The sequence below is a fragment of the Tachysurus vachellii genome, chromosome 1 (assembly GCF_030014155.1).
Source record: "Tachysurus vachellii isolate PV-2020 chromosome 1, HZAU_Pvac_v1, whole genome shotgun sequence".
NCBI classification, from domain to species: Eukaryota; Metazoa; Chordata; class Actinopteri; order Siluriformes; family Bagridae; genus Tachysurus; species Tachysurus vachellii.
The window spans coordinates 15,645,008-15,660,203 of record NC_083460.1 but is presented as its reverse complement, the minus strand read 5'-3'; the positions used below and the strand labels follow the sequence as shown (position 1 = coordinate 15,660,203).

General features: G+C 38.5%; 1 protein-coding gene across 3 annotated transcripts in view; it reads left to right on the top strand.

The window, feature by feature from the left end:
• Nucleotides 1-15,196, top strand: part of arhgef2 (rho/rac guanine nucleotide exchange factor (GEF) 2) — a 56,059-nt gene that overhangs the window by 14,865 nt on the left and 25,998 nt on the right. For 2 of the 3 annotated variants that reach the window (XM_060874270.1, XM_060874279.1), the window contains exons 6-7: nucleotides 603-645; nucleotides 781-937. In XM_060874270.1, coding sequence (XP_060730253.1) covers nucleotides 603-645; nucleotides 781-937 — 200 coding nt within the window. Of the gene's footprint in view, nucleotides 1-602; nucleotides 646-780; nucleotides 938-8,462; nucleotides 8,751-15,196 lie in introns of those variants that run through there. The other variant, XM_060874288.1, reaches the window with a different exon arrangement.

The window sequence follows — 15,196 nt, the reverse complement described above, 5'->3', positions numbered from 1 at the left end:
GCCTTCTGAGATGCTTTTCTGCTCTTTTCTGCTCTTCTTCTAAGCTCAAACCAGCCTAGCAGTTCTCCTCTGACCTCTTTCATGAACAAGGCATTTCCGCCGGCAGAACTGACGCTCTCTGGTGGTGCTTTGTTTTTTTTGCAATGTTCTGAGTCAAACCTGCCTGTCTAGGACCAACAACTGTGACACCATGACACCATTGTGCTGTAGATATATGTAATGTGGAAGTGCTGTAAACCTGTTTTTTTTTTTCTTTATGTGTATGTGTGTGTGTGTGTGTGTGTGTGTGTTGTTGTGTGTGTGTTTTTGTGTGTGTGTGTGCGCATGCTAAGTTATGCGGAAGCCGCCTTCCTGTATTTGTTCTGCTGAGTTGCTCTTCAGCGCCCTAAAGCCTACCGTGGTGTTTTCTCACCTCCCACACGCTCTCCCATGTCTTCTCTAATGAAGTAATGATGCTTCTCAGCTGCCAAGTCATGCATCTTTATGCTATAAATGATGCAAAAACGAGTTTAAAAGACACTTTAGAAGGCAGAAAGACCGTGTTGCTTGTTCAAAACTGGCTGTGAGACTGATTTAGTTTTTTGTGCTTTTTTTTTTCTTAGCACACTCTTCCCTTTCCTCTCTACTTGGAGGATCTACACAGAGGTAAGAGTTGACTTTTGGTCATTGTGTACACTGTGAGAATCAAGGATTGTTCTGGGAAAGCCTGACTCTGGATTTGTGTATGTGTGTGTGTGTGTGTGTGTGTGTGTGTGTGTGTGTGTGTATTGTACGGAGCAGTCTACGGGTGGATGCAAAGGTCAGCAGTGAGCTTTGGGACAGCAAGGAGACGACGGAGGGGCAAGGGGTTCAAAACGAGGAGAGCGAGAAGCCAAACGGCCTGCGCTCCTTAGTTCGGAGTCTCAGCTTCTTGGGAAAGATGGCGAGGAATTACAAGGTAGGAGCAAAAAGGCGGGACTTGAGATGCGTTATTCCAGTCTGGCTTTAATAGAACGAGTTTTGCAGCATCCATATTGTGCTGAGTTTAGAGTTTAGTATTAAAGAGAACAAGTGATCAGTTATGACTGTAATTGCTCTTCCTCTTATTTATAATAGTATTCCTCTTCCAGATACTGAACCATAGCAAATAATAGACAGCAACGGAATGTGGTGTATTAGGAAATTAATCAACGAGGAAGTTTCATGGCATGTTATTCTTCATATTCCACCACATTTTATATGCTTATTTATTTTTAATCCATTTTTAGTTTTGTTCAAAATGCGTGGAAATCTATTTCACTATATCGACTATTACACAGGTATTTAGAAGATAAAATCAGAACAAGGACAATATCATCAAAAAAGACTGACCAATCAGAATTGAGAATTGGTCAGAAAAGTGTAGAATGAGTTTTAAATAAATTGTGCAAACTATTTGCAGATACACTTTGTATTTTAAGGCTCAGTATATTCTGTAGCTCATTTTTATTCTATGTTAATCCTCAGTTAAACAGCATGATACAGTTAAAACACACAGAATACACACAGGCGAGTGAGGGGCTGAAAGAGAACTTCCTCTTTCCTCTTTCTCTGTGCTCAGGTTACAGAGGAAGACGTCTGTAATGTCAAGACATTAAACAATAATCAGAGAAGAAAAAAAAAGTCTAACTGCACTGCACATACTGTGGCTGGATATGTTTTTTTAATTTATTCTGATTTGATTCTGATTCTCCTGGTTGCAAAGATGTTTTGGTCAGTTATTCATACAACTTGTTTTGTTGGGTGTGGAATTGTTTGTGGCCACTAGAGGGCACTCCTGGCTGTGTAGTCGATGCAATAACCATATTGAACTAAGTGACGCTTCAGGTTTCTATTAGAATTTTAATAAGTGCACTTGATTCAAAGTTGTTTTTTTGCTGATCTTCTATTATATATATTCCGGTTTTCCTGAGTTCCTACAAATAAAGCCAACTAACTAACTAACTAACTAACAGTATGAAACATGTACACACAGAGTAAAAATCAGATATAATATTATAATAAAATACACACTACTAAACTACTTTTTTTTACTACTAAACGATCACATTAATGTGAAATTTGCACCTGAACTATCATCAGTTCTGCTGTTATATAAAGTAAATCAGCAGATTCTGACTAATCAGATGTCCTGTAATTCAGCCTGTTCCTGATCGTTAGTAATACTTTGTGTTCAAAACAATAGCGTTGTAAGCTATTATACAATATTGGACAATTATCATCATTGTTAAGAGGAATTACTAGTTTAAGATACTGTAATAGTGGCACATTAGTACACTAGTATGTTCATAACATATTAAAACTTTTACAAATACTTGCTTTTGAAATGTGAATGTGGTTTTTTTTTTGGTTTGGTTTGTTTTTTTTTAACAAATGTGATTGACACAAGTCATGAGCCGAAGATCAGTTAAGCAGTGTTTGTTGTGCAGGTTGTGTTGCTCGGTTGCCCGGCAATGCGCTTCGTAAGCAGATGAGTGAAACACAGAAATTGGCTTCTGCAAGTGCAACAGTTGACATCATCGGCAGGACAGGGCTGTAAGAGCGAGATTATGGGGTTGGAGCTATTTGAAGCAGAAACTGAGAAGGCGGAGTCTGATCAGACAGCAGAGAAGTTGTGTGTGTGTGTGTGTGTGTGTGTGTTTTCTAGGAGCTCTGCTGTGTGTTGTAGTCTGTAGCAGCTTTTCCAGACAGGGTTGGGACTTTGGCTTCAATTTCATATCAGCATAAAATCACATTTATTTTTAAAAATCACTGGATGTATGGTTTTTACTGAAGATAATGAAACAAATGAATCGAATAAAACGAATCAAATGAATCAACTGTATATAAAAACCATGTAGTTCTCCTAAACCGTTCTTTCACTGATGTTCTTGTATTATTAGATATGTTTGCATAAGCAAAACCAATCCCTTCTCTCTCTCTCGCTCTCTCGCTCTCACACACACACACACACACACTCACACAAACAAACACACACACAAAACCCCACAAGCAAGTAGTAGAATTATGCAGGAAATCCTTGAACCTGGCAACCCTGGTGGTGGTAGCAACTTTTAGCATATTTCAGTAGTCTATTAAACAAACCCTAATTCTGGTGTCTCTGGTGTCTACTTTAATTTTTATAGGTTATAGTCTTAATCACGGTTCAAACTCTGTCTAATCACCTGTAATTTGCACCTTGACTTTAACCTGGCTCTGATTCTCATCACTAAAATCACTCAGCACTTATTCCTTCTCCCTTAACGCTTTGTTTTTCACTTCTGTACATGCAATAAACCCAGACCAGGACATGTGATACCTTTGCTGATACCTTTCCAAGCCAGATGTGTGGACAGACATCTGGACAGCATGTGTGAAAGTGTGTGTGACTGGTTTATGAGTTTAGGTGTGTGTGTTTATAAACAGCTGAACGAGTCTGACGATGTGATTCCATGTCGTGTTTATAGCTGTTGAGTTGCCTGCTCCTGGCATATGCTAGACCCGGTCTTGTCACAACAGCACATTATGTGAAAATGACACACTTGTGTGTGTGTGTGTGTGTGTATGTGTGTGCATGGGATCATGTGCCAGCAACTGAGCGTGTGAACGGTGCAGAGATTCGAGTGAGAATCGCCCTCCCCCCGGCTCTGCTCATGCCAGCTGGGCAATTTCTTCTTGGACAGCAGGATTGCATCAGCGCAATGGAAGTCCCGCCCATCCTCCTAGTCCTCCTCCTCCTCCTCCTCCTCCTCCTCCTCCTCTCTCTTGCAGATCCTCAGCTCAGGATGTCACAGGATGTGGCCTGGAAAACGGAACAAACCTCAGTTCTAAGCAACGGATATGAAACGCAGTAAAGTCTGTTTCAGGATGCGTAAAAGATTACCTGAGCATGTTTACCTTACCGTTATCATGGAGTCATGCGTCATTGTTCCGTCGTATAGTAATAAAGCGTATCGCTTCACCCTGTTTGCTTGCCATAGCGTTAAAAATGAGATTCTGTCCGGTTTTGCTCGCTATAACGTTACATATTTCTGATGAACGTTATCGTCCATTGAATAAAGATAAAGTCCACTCTGAAAGACATTTAATATGTTCAGAATTAAATATATATCCTGGTGCAAATTTCTTGATTGATGATGTATTTCTCATATTCTCTTGAGAAGTTATTGGTCCTGCGTCATGCTGACGTGAACACTCAGGTTTAGTAATTAGCGCCTAAAGATAAAGCTTATCTTCTCACTCAATTTCTAGACATCAAATGAATGAGAATTACAATTCAAAAGGTGCAGAGATGATGACGAACAAACTTTTAGACTCAAAGATCCAGAAGTGTGCATGCGTCTGTCAGGTGAAAGACCAGGATGGAGTAAAGGATTAAAGCACTGCTGCATCGTGCTCTTTATGTAGAGACGAAGCGAGGGATCGTTCTTATTGGAACAGCATTGGCTGACGAAAGGATTAAAAAAATGTCAACTCAAAGGCTTTTGTCACAAAATTAAATCTTGGACGAAGATAAAAGGTTAATCATAAAGATTAATATATTAATAAATCATACGCTGTTCTTAAAACTCCTGAACTCATAAACTCATTTATTTTCTTCAGTGTGTATTAATAACAGCACTTAATATCTAGCTTACTAGCTTCCTATATGTTAGCTACCAATTTTTTTAGTCAGTTTTCTTTTTTCTTCTCTTTAACTAGCTTACTAGCTTCCTTTATGTTATTATATGTTAGCTACCAATTTCTTTTAGTCAGTTTTCTTTTTTCTTCACCTGTTTGGAACAGGCATGAGGCGAAGGCCTTCAATAACCTGTACTACATCATCATCCCGATCTAAGCACAGTGTTTATTTGAGCAGCAAACTAATTAACATCGAACCGGTTTCTGCCCAGAGGCCTTTGGTTGAGACGTCTGGTGCTGCTCAAGAGATTATGATTGACTAGGACACATATTATGATATAGCAGATTAGAATAATGGCATTAGAGTGATTTACCTGTTTGGTGTGCTTTTTGTTTTAGCTTTACGCATTTATTAGGCACAAGCATAATTGATTCACTGGGATCTTTTTTAGCAGGCTGGTTAATCAGATCATAAATAAAACGGCATTTTGAGAGATATTTGAAAAGCACTTCGGGTGGATTATGGATTACAAGCTATGCTTCTTCGAACTAATCTACGCTTCAGTTTCAGTGACTGAAAGTTTGAATACAAGGTCCACAAAGCTACCACAACTGGGCCCCTGTGCAAGGCCCTTAGCCTGTGTTAGTCACCCTGGATAAGGGTGACTGTTTCTATCCCGTTTTTATTTTTAAGTACTAATGCAGGTGTTTGTTTTTAAAGGCGTGTTGTGAAGACACTATTGAAAACACACAGGCTGGAAATACTTGTGCACAACCTGTCTCTGAATATGCTTTTTTGGACACAAGAGGCCGATTGTGAATACAGCCCCATGTGCTCAAGTTCCCATTGATCCACATCATCGGCTTTAAAAAGAGAGTCCTGGATGACAAAGAACCCACAAAGACAATCATTATCCTTATTGAACAAGGGAGGACAAGTGCATTTTAAGAGCGCGTTGATTCAAGACCGAGCAGTAAGGGTGGATTATGGTACCATGTTCATGCTCAGATTGAGCAGATGTTAAGCATGAGTGTAATTTCAAATTGATTAGCTTCCAAAAGATTCCCAGCTCGTCACCCACGTCGAACAATCTTCTCCATTTTTGTCCCGCAGATAATCATCTACCCTGTGGACTCGGATTTGTTGGTTTTAGTTCAGGTTTGTGGGATACTGTGATATGTAATTGTGCCTCCTCGCACTATTGTGTTTTGTCGTTGTGCTAATGAACTTCTGAAATTCGATCTCTCTCCCTTTTTCTTTGTTGCTCCTACCCTCTCTTTTCTTTCATTCTCCCTTTGTTCTGTTCTTGTTCTCAGTCTAGTTCGTTCCTAGTATGTAATCTATCCTCTCGTACAGCACTGCATAACATAGTGATCGCGCGACAATCGGCCCTTCACGCAGCCTCCAAGCTTGTGTGTGTGTGTGGTTTTCAAGGTCAGTCCTTTCAGGAGCTGCTGTGTAACCTCTGAGTGACCTCTGCGTTATCTCACACTACACCCCAGCAACACACTCGACTCGACTCGCTCGAGACTTTCCGTATTGCAGTGATGCTTTCAACATCACACACGCTTGATATGACACACACACAAAAAACAAAATCTGCATTCTATGTATATGGACCTTGTTATAACGAAAAGAAGCAGGTCTGAACTATACTGTTTGGAGTTCTAAGAGCCAATTTCTAATTTTAAAAAAATCTACAGAGCTTGAATTCAATTAAAGTTGTATGGTGATACTAAAAATCTTAGATTCTTTAATGTATTCTGAAGACGTCTGGATACGCTGTTGAAATCCAGGGATGTAGGGATTACTAACCAGCTCCCAAGAGACATCCAGGCTTGGAAAACAGGACAGCGAGAGGTCGTCTTTCCCTTCCTGCTATTGACGGAACACCTGTCTCATCTTACCTGCACTCATCAGCGTGGGTGTGTGAGAAAGACAACTTTACCCGGTGACACAAAGGAAGGAAATGAATGGAAAGTGAGTCACTATAGTGGGTGAAAGAGAGTCTGTTCACTCTGTAGCTGTGAGACGATGTTGTGATAGACATTTCATGTGATAGCCCTTCACGTGAAAGACCTTTATGTTGTCTATTCTTAATCACCACATGCATGCAACATCTGTACTATCTCTCTGGATTACCTACTTTCTTAATTACATTTATATTAAATACACAAATGCTGTCATTACCAAAGTACCATGTCAGCCATCTTTACCTAGCACCTTACTCAGCAATAACCTTTAAACGATATCTTATCTATTGCAATAACTAATTCGCAGGGTTTTTTGTTAGAACATTATAAATTATGCATAATTTATGGAAGGAGTCTCCAGTGTCAGATCTTACAGTCTGTATGATTTCCACCACAAGTCTTACGATGGACAACAGAGGTAACGAAACAAGCTCTGTTTTTTTTCATTAGAGGAGTAAAAAGAAAGTTTGTGAGAGAATGACTGTTTATAGCTGCAATAACATGAGATAACAAAATGTTATTTTTTGTTATGTGGACATGAAATATGGACGTACCGGGACATTAATCACTTCGCAGTGGTGCATCACACCATCACTCATGTATTTTATGGCTCTTAAATCACAACAAATGGACAACCTTTTTTTTTTTTACATGTTTTATTAATTAAAAAGTATCACATCATATGCATGATCAATTTCTAGTTACGTTTAATGTGAAATGCCTAAAAAAAAGGTGTGTGAAGTGTTTTATTCCTTAATCATTACTATTCAGTGTTCGCGTTGTCGTAGGAGTGGATCGTTCGGTTTGTCTGACAGTTTTAGGATGAGTCTTTGTGTCAGAGACTTCATGTCTATACCTGGTGGGTGTCTGTTTATCTGCGGTTTCTTCTGTTCTTTCTAAAACACCTACTTCTCGCACTTCTTCCTACACACCAAACGAAGGGAGCATTTCCACAGAATCACCTGCCAAAAAATATAAAGTGATCAGAAACATCAAAGATATAAACAATAAAGCTTGTGTATTATTTAGATAAGATGTGAGCATAGAGAAGTGTAACACATCAGCACACACTGACACACACCCCACACACACTTCTGTAAAATCCTAACAGCAAGTGGCTTTTTTTTAACCCTGAGTGACTATGGCGCAGGGCGTTCTCTTTCTGCCTCTCTAAATTTAGATGAAGTCGTGTTTCGTGTTTCCTATCAAACAATCCATTGCTCCATTTGGGTGAAACTTTTACAATGACCACCAATAATAGATGTGACATTGAGAAGTTTATTTTAATAACTGTAAATAACAACAATAAAAAAGTTAAATCAAATAAAAAACGTTCCAAGAAACATATATAAAATGTAGAATGTTTTCGAATAATAAAACGTTAATCAATAATAAACTTTGATTAATTGAATAAGATTAATATATTAAAATATAATAGTATCTTTATTTAAATATTATTATTTAATATTAATATTAATGTATTAATATTAATATATTTAATATTAACATTAATATATTTAGACAATAAAAGCACCATAAATAAGATTAAACTAGGACTTTATTGTAAACTAAAATATAAGCTGCACCTTTGGAAGGGGACGGGCATAAAGAAAAATCATGGACGCTGATTGGCCAAAAGTATGAATAGAATTTGTATGCAAATGACGAGGCGTGGTTTAAAACAACGTTTGCATCGTTGTACTACGGCGCTTTATTTACCCCCACCCAGCATCGAAAAGCCACGCCTCTTCTACTAAGATTGGAGGATGACCTGTCTGTATAATCTCAATAGCCAATCAAAGCGCAAACGAGGCGGTGCTTACAAAGAAAGCTGTTGGGGGCGGGTTTCCTGTGTGTGTGTGTGCGGAAAGTACAGAGAAGCAGCGTTGCATTCTGATCTTATTATCTACTGCAGAAACATAATAAAAGTTGATGGGAGTTTTTTTTCCCCCACATGAGGCATTTTTTAAATCGTATCCATATATCATTACAGTGGGACACTGACAGGTTGGATTGTACTTTAGTATCTGAATTTATTTATTTAGTTAGGATCCGAGAATTAGGATCTATTTAATCAGGTCCTGATGCTCGGTATGTCCCGCATTACGGACCCGTTAATGAAAAAACGTCCAAACAGAATGAAAGAAGTCAACTTAAAGGTGAGTGAAGGTTAATTCATCATAGTTCAGCATATCCGATTCGGTCGAGTGGGGTTTTTTCCGTCGGCAGACTGCGGCACTTTAAGAAAATAGCGGCTCGCGCTTGCGGTCTCATATTTCAGAAAAAAAACGCAGTTCTTATCGACTTTTATCGATTTTTTTTAAATCCCGTTTCTGTTAAAAAGACTCGTTCTGCTTTTGGTTACGCTTTTCGTTCACTTTTCTTACCTGAATCTTTCGCCATGTCGCGTTGGAAGAGAAAAGCGTGGCGAGAAATACGGGCCGCGTTCCAAACCGCTAAGGTTTTTAAAAAGTAGTCTGCTATGTAGGCAGCACGAGCGAGTCGCTTCAGCACCCTGTCTAGTGGACTCGTGTAGGGAGCGTGGAGGCGTTTGGAATACGGCCACGTTTTCTTCCATTGAAAGGAAATTGGTTGGGGGAGGGAGCTGAGGGGAAATGGCTAAGCTGTGGGGATTTTATTTAAAGACATTATGAAAATACACTTGTTTAAACATTGATATTTTAATGTGTGTGTATATATATATATGTATGTATAAATAAAAGAAAAAAAAAACGTCCAAACGTCTCTTACTGTAAATACAGTACACTAACACATACACACATAGACAGACACACACACACATATTTGCACACATATGCATTTGGCATTGTGGTATATTTTATTTCTTTTCACTTCATTAAATTCTTCAACCTAACACACAAACATACAAATGAACTGTTGTTCGAACATCACAGCATTGTAAACCTGGTGCATTACACTAAAGTGTGTAACTGCAATTATTTTCACCTCTTTGTAGGTCATCAGGAAACCAGGTACCTTTCAGTCATTGTGTCCTACTCTTCAGCAACATGAGATGGACGTTTAGATACACATTTATTCATTTGCAGAGTCATATCTTGCGCTTTTGTTCGTGTGATGATTTGGAAATTGTGCATCAGGTAGAAAAGGTTTTGTGTTTTGTCCTGTAGCCGTTGATGGAGGACGGTGCCAGAATGCCAGGTGATTACATAGGGGTGTGTGTGTGTGTCTTATGTCTGATTCATGCGTCAGTCGTTATAAGGAAGAAGGAAGTGCATGTGGTGGTTCATACAATACACATACACACACACACATACATATGTCCAGATGTTTTTGCATGCACAAATGTCTTCTTTCTGCATGCAAAAAAAGACTGACAATGCTTCACACTGTAGACTAATTTTAGTAAGTGAAACTCAGTTCAAGCATTCGCTAAACACACACACAGACACACATATATGGGTTACATGGTTTGGTATCTTTTTGACAGAGTGTGAGTCCAGTTTTGCACACGGTCAGGATTAAATGCTCCAAATCTCCGGTATTAGTATTCAACTATATAGACTTATATAGACTTTTAAGAAGTTGAAGGATTTGCGGTTAAAAAAAAGATTTGTGTCTCAGTTACACACATTTTTTTGTTTTGGCTACTTTAAAAAGCCCATTGAAGGTGATACCGAGTACATAAACATGATATCGTAAATATCGATGGAGCTTAGTCTCTTAATACTGTATACTTAATAATATTTTAATAATATTTAAAAATATGACTCAATCTTAAATTATTTTGCTTCCAAACTTCAGCCCACGCTTCTCTAATTCATCAGCGGACGTCCAACTACATTATCTCTAAAGGTTTAAAGAACTTTTTTAATCATGCTAGGGTTTGATAAAGCAACTTGGGCCTGTTTGTCTGTATTCATGTTATAAATTTGAACAAATATCTTTAAATCGATTTTTAACTCGTTCTCGGTTTTTGTGCTACATCCCAAACGATGCGAGCTTTAGACGAGCTCCTTTTTCCTGAGGGCAGTCAAGCAATCAGTCATCCATGAGGACACAGAAAGGATTGTGACCAGAGCTCAAGGCTTAGACATGAGACAGTCCACACACATACACATACACAGCGCTAACAGAAAGGAGCACTAACAGACCTTCTATTATTACTGGAGCGCTCGCAGGGTTGACTTCACCTCAGCGATCCGTTCCATCGTCTCACACAGCGCCGTCTCAATTGGATCTCTGTTCTCCCTGGTACCAGATATAATGGTGCCACTCGGTGCTACCGATGCACACTCGGACCTTCGCGTGTGGTACCCCAGCATCTGCTGCACGGTTGCATATCGTTAGCAGTAACAGCTGAAGGTTGCCGCATGCAGCTCAAGGTGAAACATCATCGCTGAAGGTTGGATGTAGAACAACACTGATGTCTGATGTGTGTTTTGTGCCAGAATTCGATTATATATCGAATATAGATTTTTGTGATTGTTGCTGTCAAAAATGCCCTAGTTAAGAGGCCTCCTACTGTTTGGAATACAGGGCTAGTGATGATGTTATGAAAAGTGATATTTTTTTAATTGAGGATTATTTTTTCTTCATAAATACATAATTTTGTGGCTTTTTTCAAAATTTGCAAAGCAACATTGCAGACATTCTTTGTGTGTGTGTGTGTTTATTTATTTATTTATGAATTAAATTGGTAAAATTACAATCAGGCGATATCACATAACATGTCTCTTCATAAAATCTGCATCATTCTGGAGTTTTGAAAATAACAAAATCAAGGTTCTGAGGATTTAACTGTAATTACTGATATATTTGAAGATAAGTAAATTTTTTCATAATTCATAATGATACCTATATCATATTAGCGTTACAGCCCTAAGGTATACCTCACGATCTGTTGGGATTGAATGCTTGATTCTGATTGGTCAGAAAGTGCGGATTAAATTTCTGGAACTCTTGACAGTTGTGTTGCTGTAATTCAGATCGCAGGTTGATGTTAATGCACTTGTTCTAGTACTTTCTATTTAAAAACATTACAGTGGTGACTTTTTTGTACAATGTTTTATTTAGCGTTTAAGGAAGGAGTCTCCATTGCCAGAGGTGAAGCTACTTGTAACGTGAATTTTTCCACCACATAAGCAGGAAGGAGAGTTAGTACATCTTTTTTTTTTTTTTTAATTTAAACAACGTGTTGTAATGATGTATGACGTGTAAGCAGTATGACAAAAATAGAATGTATTGTTAATTTCTTGCACGGAAATCACCTTTAAATGTCTTCGCTGCTACTGGTGATGTTATAATACAGTAACAACACAGTTTATGTGTCTGTAAATTCTTAGTTTGCAGAATTCTCAGTTTGAGTGGTTTACACAGCCAAAACCTTAGTTGTTACACGACAGGAAAAACACAGACACGTGGGGCAGAGAGGGCGAAGAAACTCAGCTCATGGGGTGGTTTATGACACCCTGGGGATTTTGATCGAGGTCGACTTTAGTTTTAAGATTGCTTTCATGTAGGAGGTGTGTGTGTTTGTCAGTGTGTGACTCATATTTGTCTTTTCACATCGGCTGGCAGGACTGATACGTTTCACAAATCTATAGACAGTCATAGGGAAAAAAAAAAGATATCCGTTCAAGACGTGTTTAACAGTCCTTGTATCGTCTATCTATTATAGTACGCTTAAAAATTCCAGAACAATACTAAATCGGTTTATATTCACGTTCTCGATCAAATACCTTGTGGTTTTTATGGTAACAGCTAGTTCACATGAAATTGTATGGAGGTTGCTTTGTAGCATCTTAGACTAGCTAAAATAGAGTTTCAATATGTCTAAATCCGCTTAGCAAAAACATGCTAATTCTTTATTTACTTTTTGTAACAGTCGAATGCAAAGCTGTAATATTTACATTGTTGAAACGGAGGATCTTAAATATCGAGGTTTGACACCAAGGATCTGCGTTTATATCTCTTTTGACATAAGCAATAACACGATCTTACATGTAGCTATAAACAGACGAAAAACGATGTTCATGTTGATGAATGGAAATTGTAACAGATGAAAAATCGATGTGCAATGAGAAGAAATATATTTTAATGCTCCTGCTGTTGAATGTTTTTCTATAAAAGCATGTCCTGAAGTGGTTTATTCCCTTACTTATTGTGGAGCTCATTATCAGGAAGACAAAGCTTAAAACTTACTGAATTCTTTACTGGATTTTACCTTTTCCTGCGGATATGACGGTGACCTCGGGACTTCTCAGGAATGTAGCAGAGTTTTGCGTACTTGCTCCAGACGTTTTGTTATTTCTTTGTGATCATACCGGTGTGTTGGGAGTTTGTCAGGATGTCAGCAACTACAGCTTGGAGCGAGAGTTTACAGAGACCAAGGCGTGAAGCTACAGCGCAAACACTAACCAGATGCAAAAGAAGATGGTATGGACTGTTGGTATCAACTCTAGTCTTACAAAATTACCTTCAGATTTAACATTGAAACATTACTTGAAAAACTTGAAAACAAAAAAAAAATTGAAAACTTGAAAAAAATAGTTTACCAGTTAGATTGCGTCTTTTACGTGGGGGTTTAGAGCAAACAATTGCAATAAAAAGAAACAAGAGCTAAACGTTAAAGATCTAAAGTTTTTTTGACCATCTCAGGCTCTGTCCACATAACTACATACAATATTTACAATTTTCGTACACACAATCTTTTCAGCCATATTTTGGGTTTTGCATTGTTTTTTCACTATTTGTTTTATCCACGCTAAATGCAGCAGCTTCAGGAAAAAATACGATTTATAGGCTTGCATTTTGTGCAGAGATAAACATTAGCAGATCCATAGATCTTTAATAGCAGATCCAGCAATCATGACCTTTACTACGAGATCCAGAGATCTTAGCTAACAAGTCCAGAGATCTTACATTTACAGCATTTAGCAGACGCCCTTATCCAGAGTGACTTACATTTTATCTCATTTTATACAAATAAGCAATTGAGGGTTAAGGGCCTCGCTCAGGAGCCCAGCAGTGACAGTTTGTTGGATCTGGGATTCGAACTCACGACCTTCCGATAGTTAGTCCAACACCTTAACCACTAGGCTACCACATCCCACACCTACACTATGACTCTTGATGTGAGGAGAACACGGTTACTGTACAGTGTGGGCGGAGTATGTCGCTGTTTTAGCCTGCAGCCATCTGCAGTGGGGGATGGAGGGCACCTGTGCAAACAGCAGGGCCAATACAGAAACTCTCTAACAGCTGAACAGACACAAAAACACACAGTAAGGATCATGTAAGGCACAAACGTCTGATGATACTAATAACAATCACTGTTTTTATAACTCACGCTAATTTCTGCTAGCACCTTTAGGAGATTCTCTGATGATCCCTAGTCTTAGATAACCAGAACAATATAAGATGACCTGATCTCGCTTTATAGGTCTATAAAGATTTTTGATTTGGCTAAATTTCACGTAAATAAAGTTCTAAACCTCACGCCTAATCTTTTATAAATTTCCATACAAATAATATTATTTATTTTTATTTTAGTCCTTACAGACATGTAGCGAATCCTGTGGTAAATTCTCCAGGAAGCTCGAATAAAGATGATGTCACAAGATGTGATAATTCGCACAGCTATTGATGAAATGAATATTTACAGAGAGGACAAGTTGTGAGTTTATCCACGTTTTGTACGACTCAATTTATATGAAGTGGAGTGAAATTTCAAATAAAGAAATCCAACCACTTTTTCCTCACGCATATTTGTGCCAATTTAGATTTATTTAAAATGTAGTATAAACAGAATAATCTGATTTCAGTTTCATGTCTTGTGGCATGTATCATTCGATAATGTTAGCTGAAAAGTTTGTACGATCAAATAGACATAGTCTTTAAGGTCGTAGTGTATGTTAGCATGAGTGTGTCATTAACCCACTCGTCTACACTGTGGCTACGTTACTGGTTGGATTCAGGGACTGATTTTGTGTCTGCCCCCGAGTCTGGGATTCTGACTAAAAACCTTGTGGCTGACTAAAGAGCCTGACGAATGAGGAAGTGACCTCACTCAGTAGTCTTTAGACATCACTCATTGCTTATCACTCATCACTTCTTCCCACAGAGCACCGTTACCTTCGGTTTTATCAGGTTCTGCATTCTGATGCTTAGATTGTGAAGGAAAATATGAACAAAGAAAGATTTAAGATAGGGGAAAATGTTTGCTTTCCCATTTAAAAACAAACAGATTTAACACTATTTCCAGCCGTTTTACATCAGAATGGAATCTCGTTTGCATCTGAGTTCGAAAGCACAGCTGAGCAATCATGGTCAAAGTGTTCGGATTTTATGGCTGTGCTGACTGTGACTCATTTGCTTGGTGGAGTTGAACAGGTGTGTGTGTTTGTGTGTGTGGTTGATTCTGGTTCGGTCTCCCTCTAAGGGTAGTCTTAGGCGTCCTCCTGGGAGTTTTAATTGTCACTCCAACCACTCCCGGAGGGATTAGCGGGTTTGCTCATTAGCTGTTTTGTGTCACACGCCACTTCCATGCTAGCAAAAGCGTAAGTTAGCCTCCATCTGGTTACACCTTGAGTGAAGGAACGCTTCAATCACTTTTTGCAGAAGT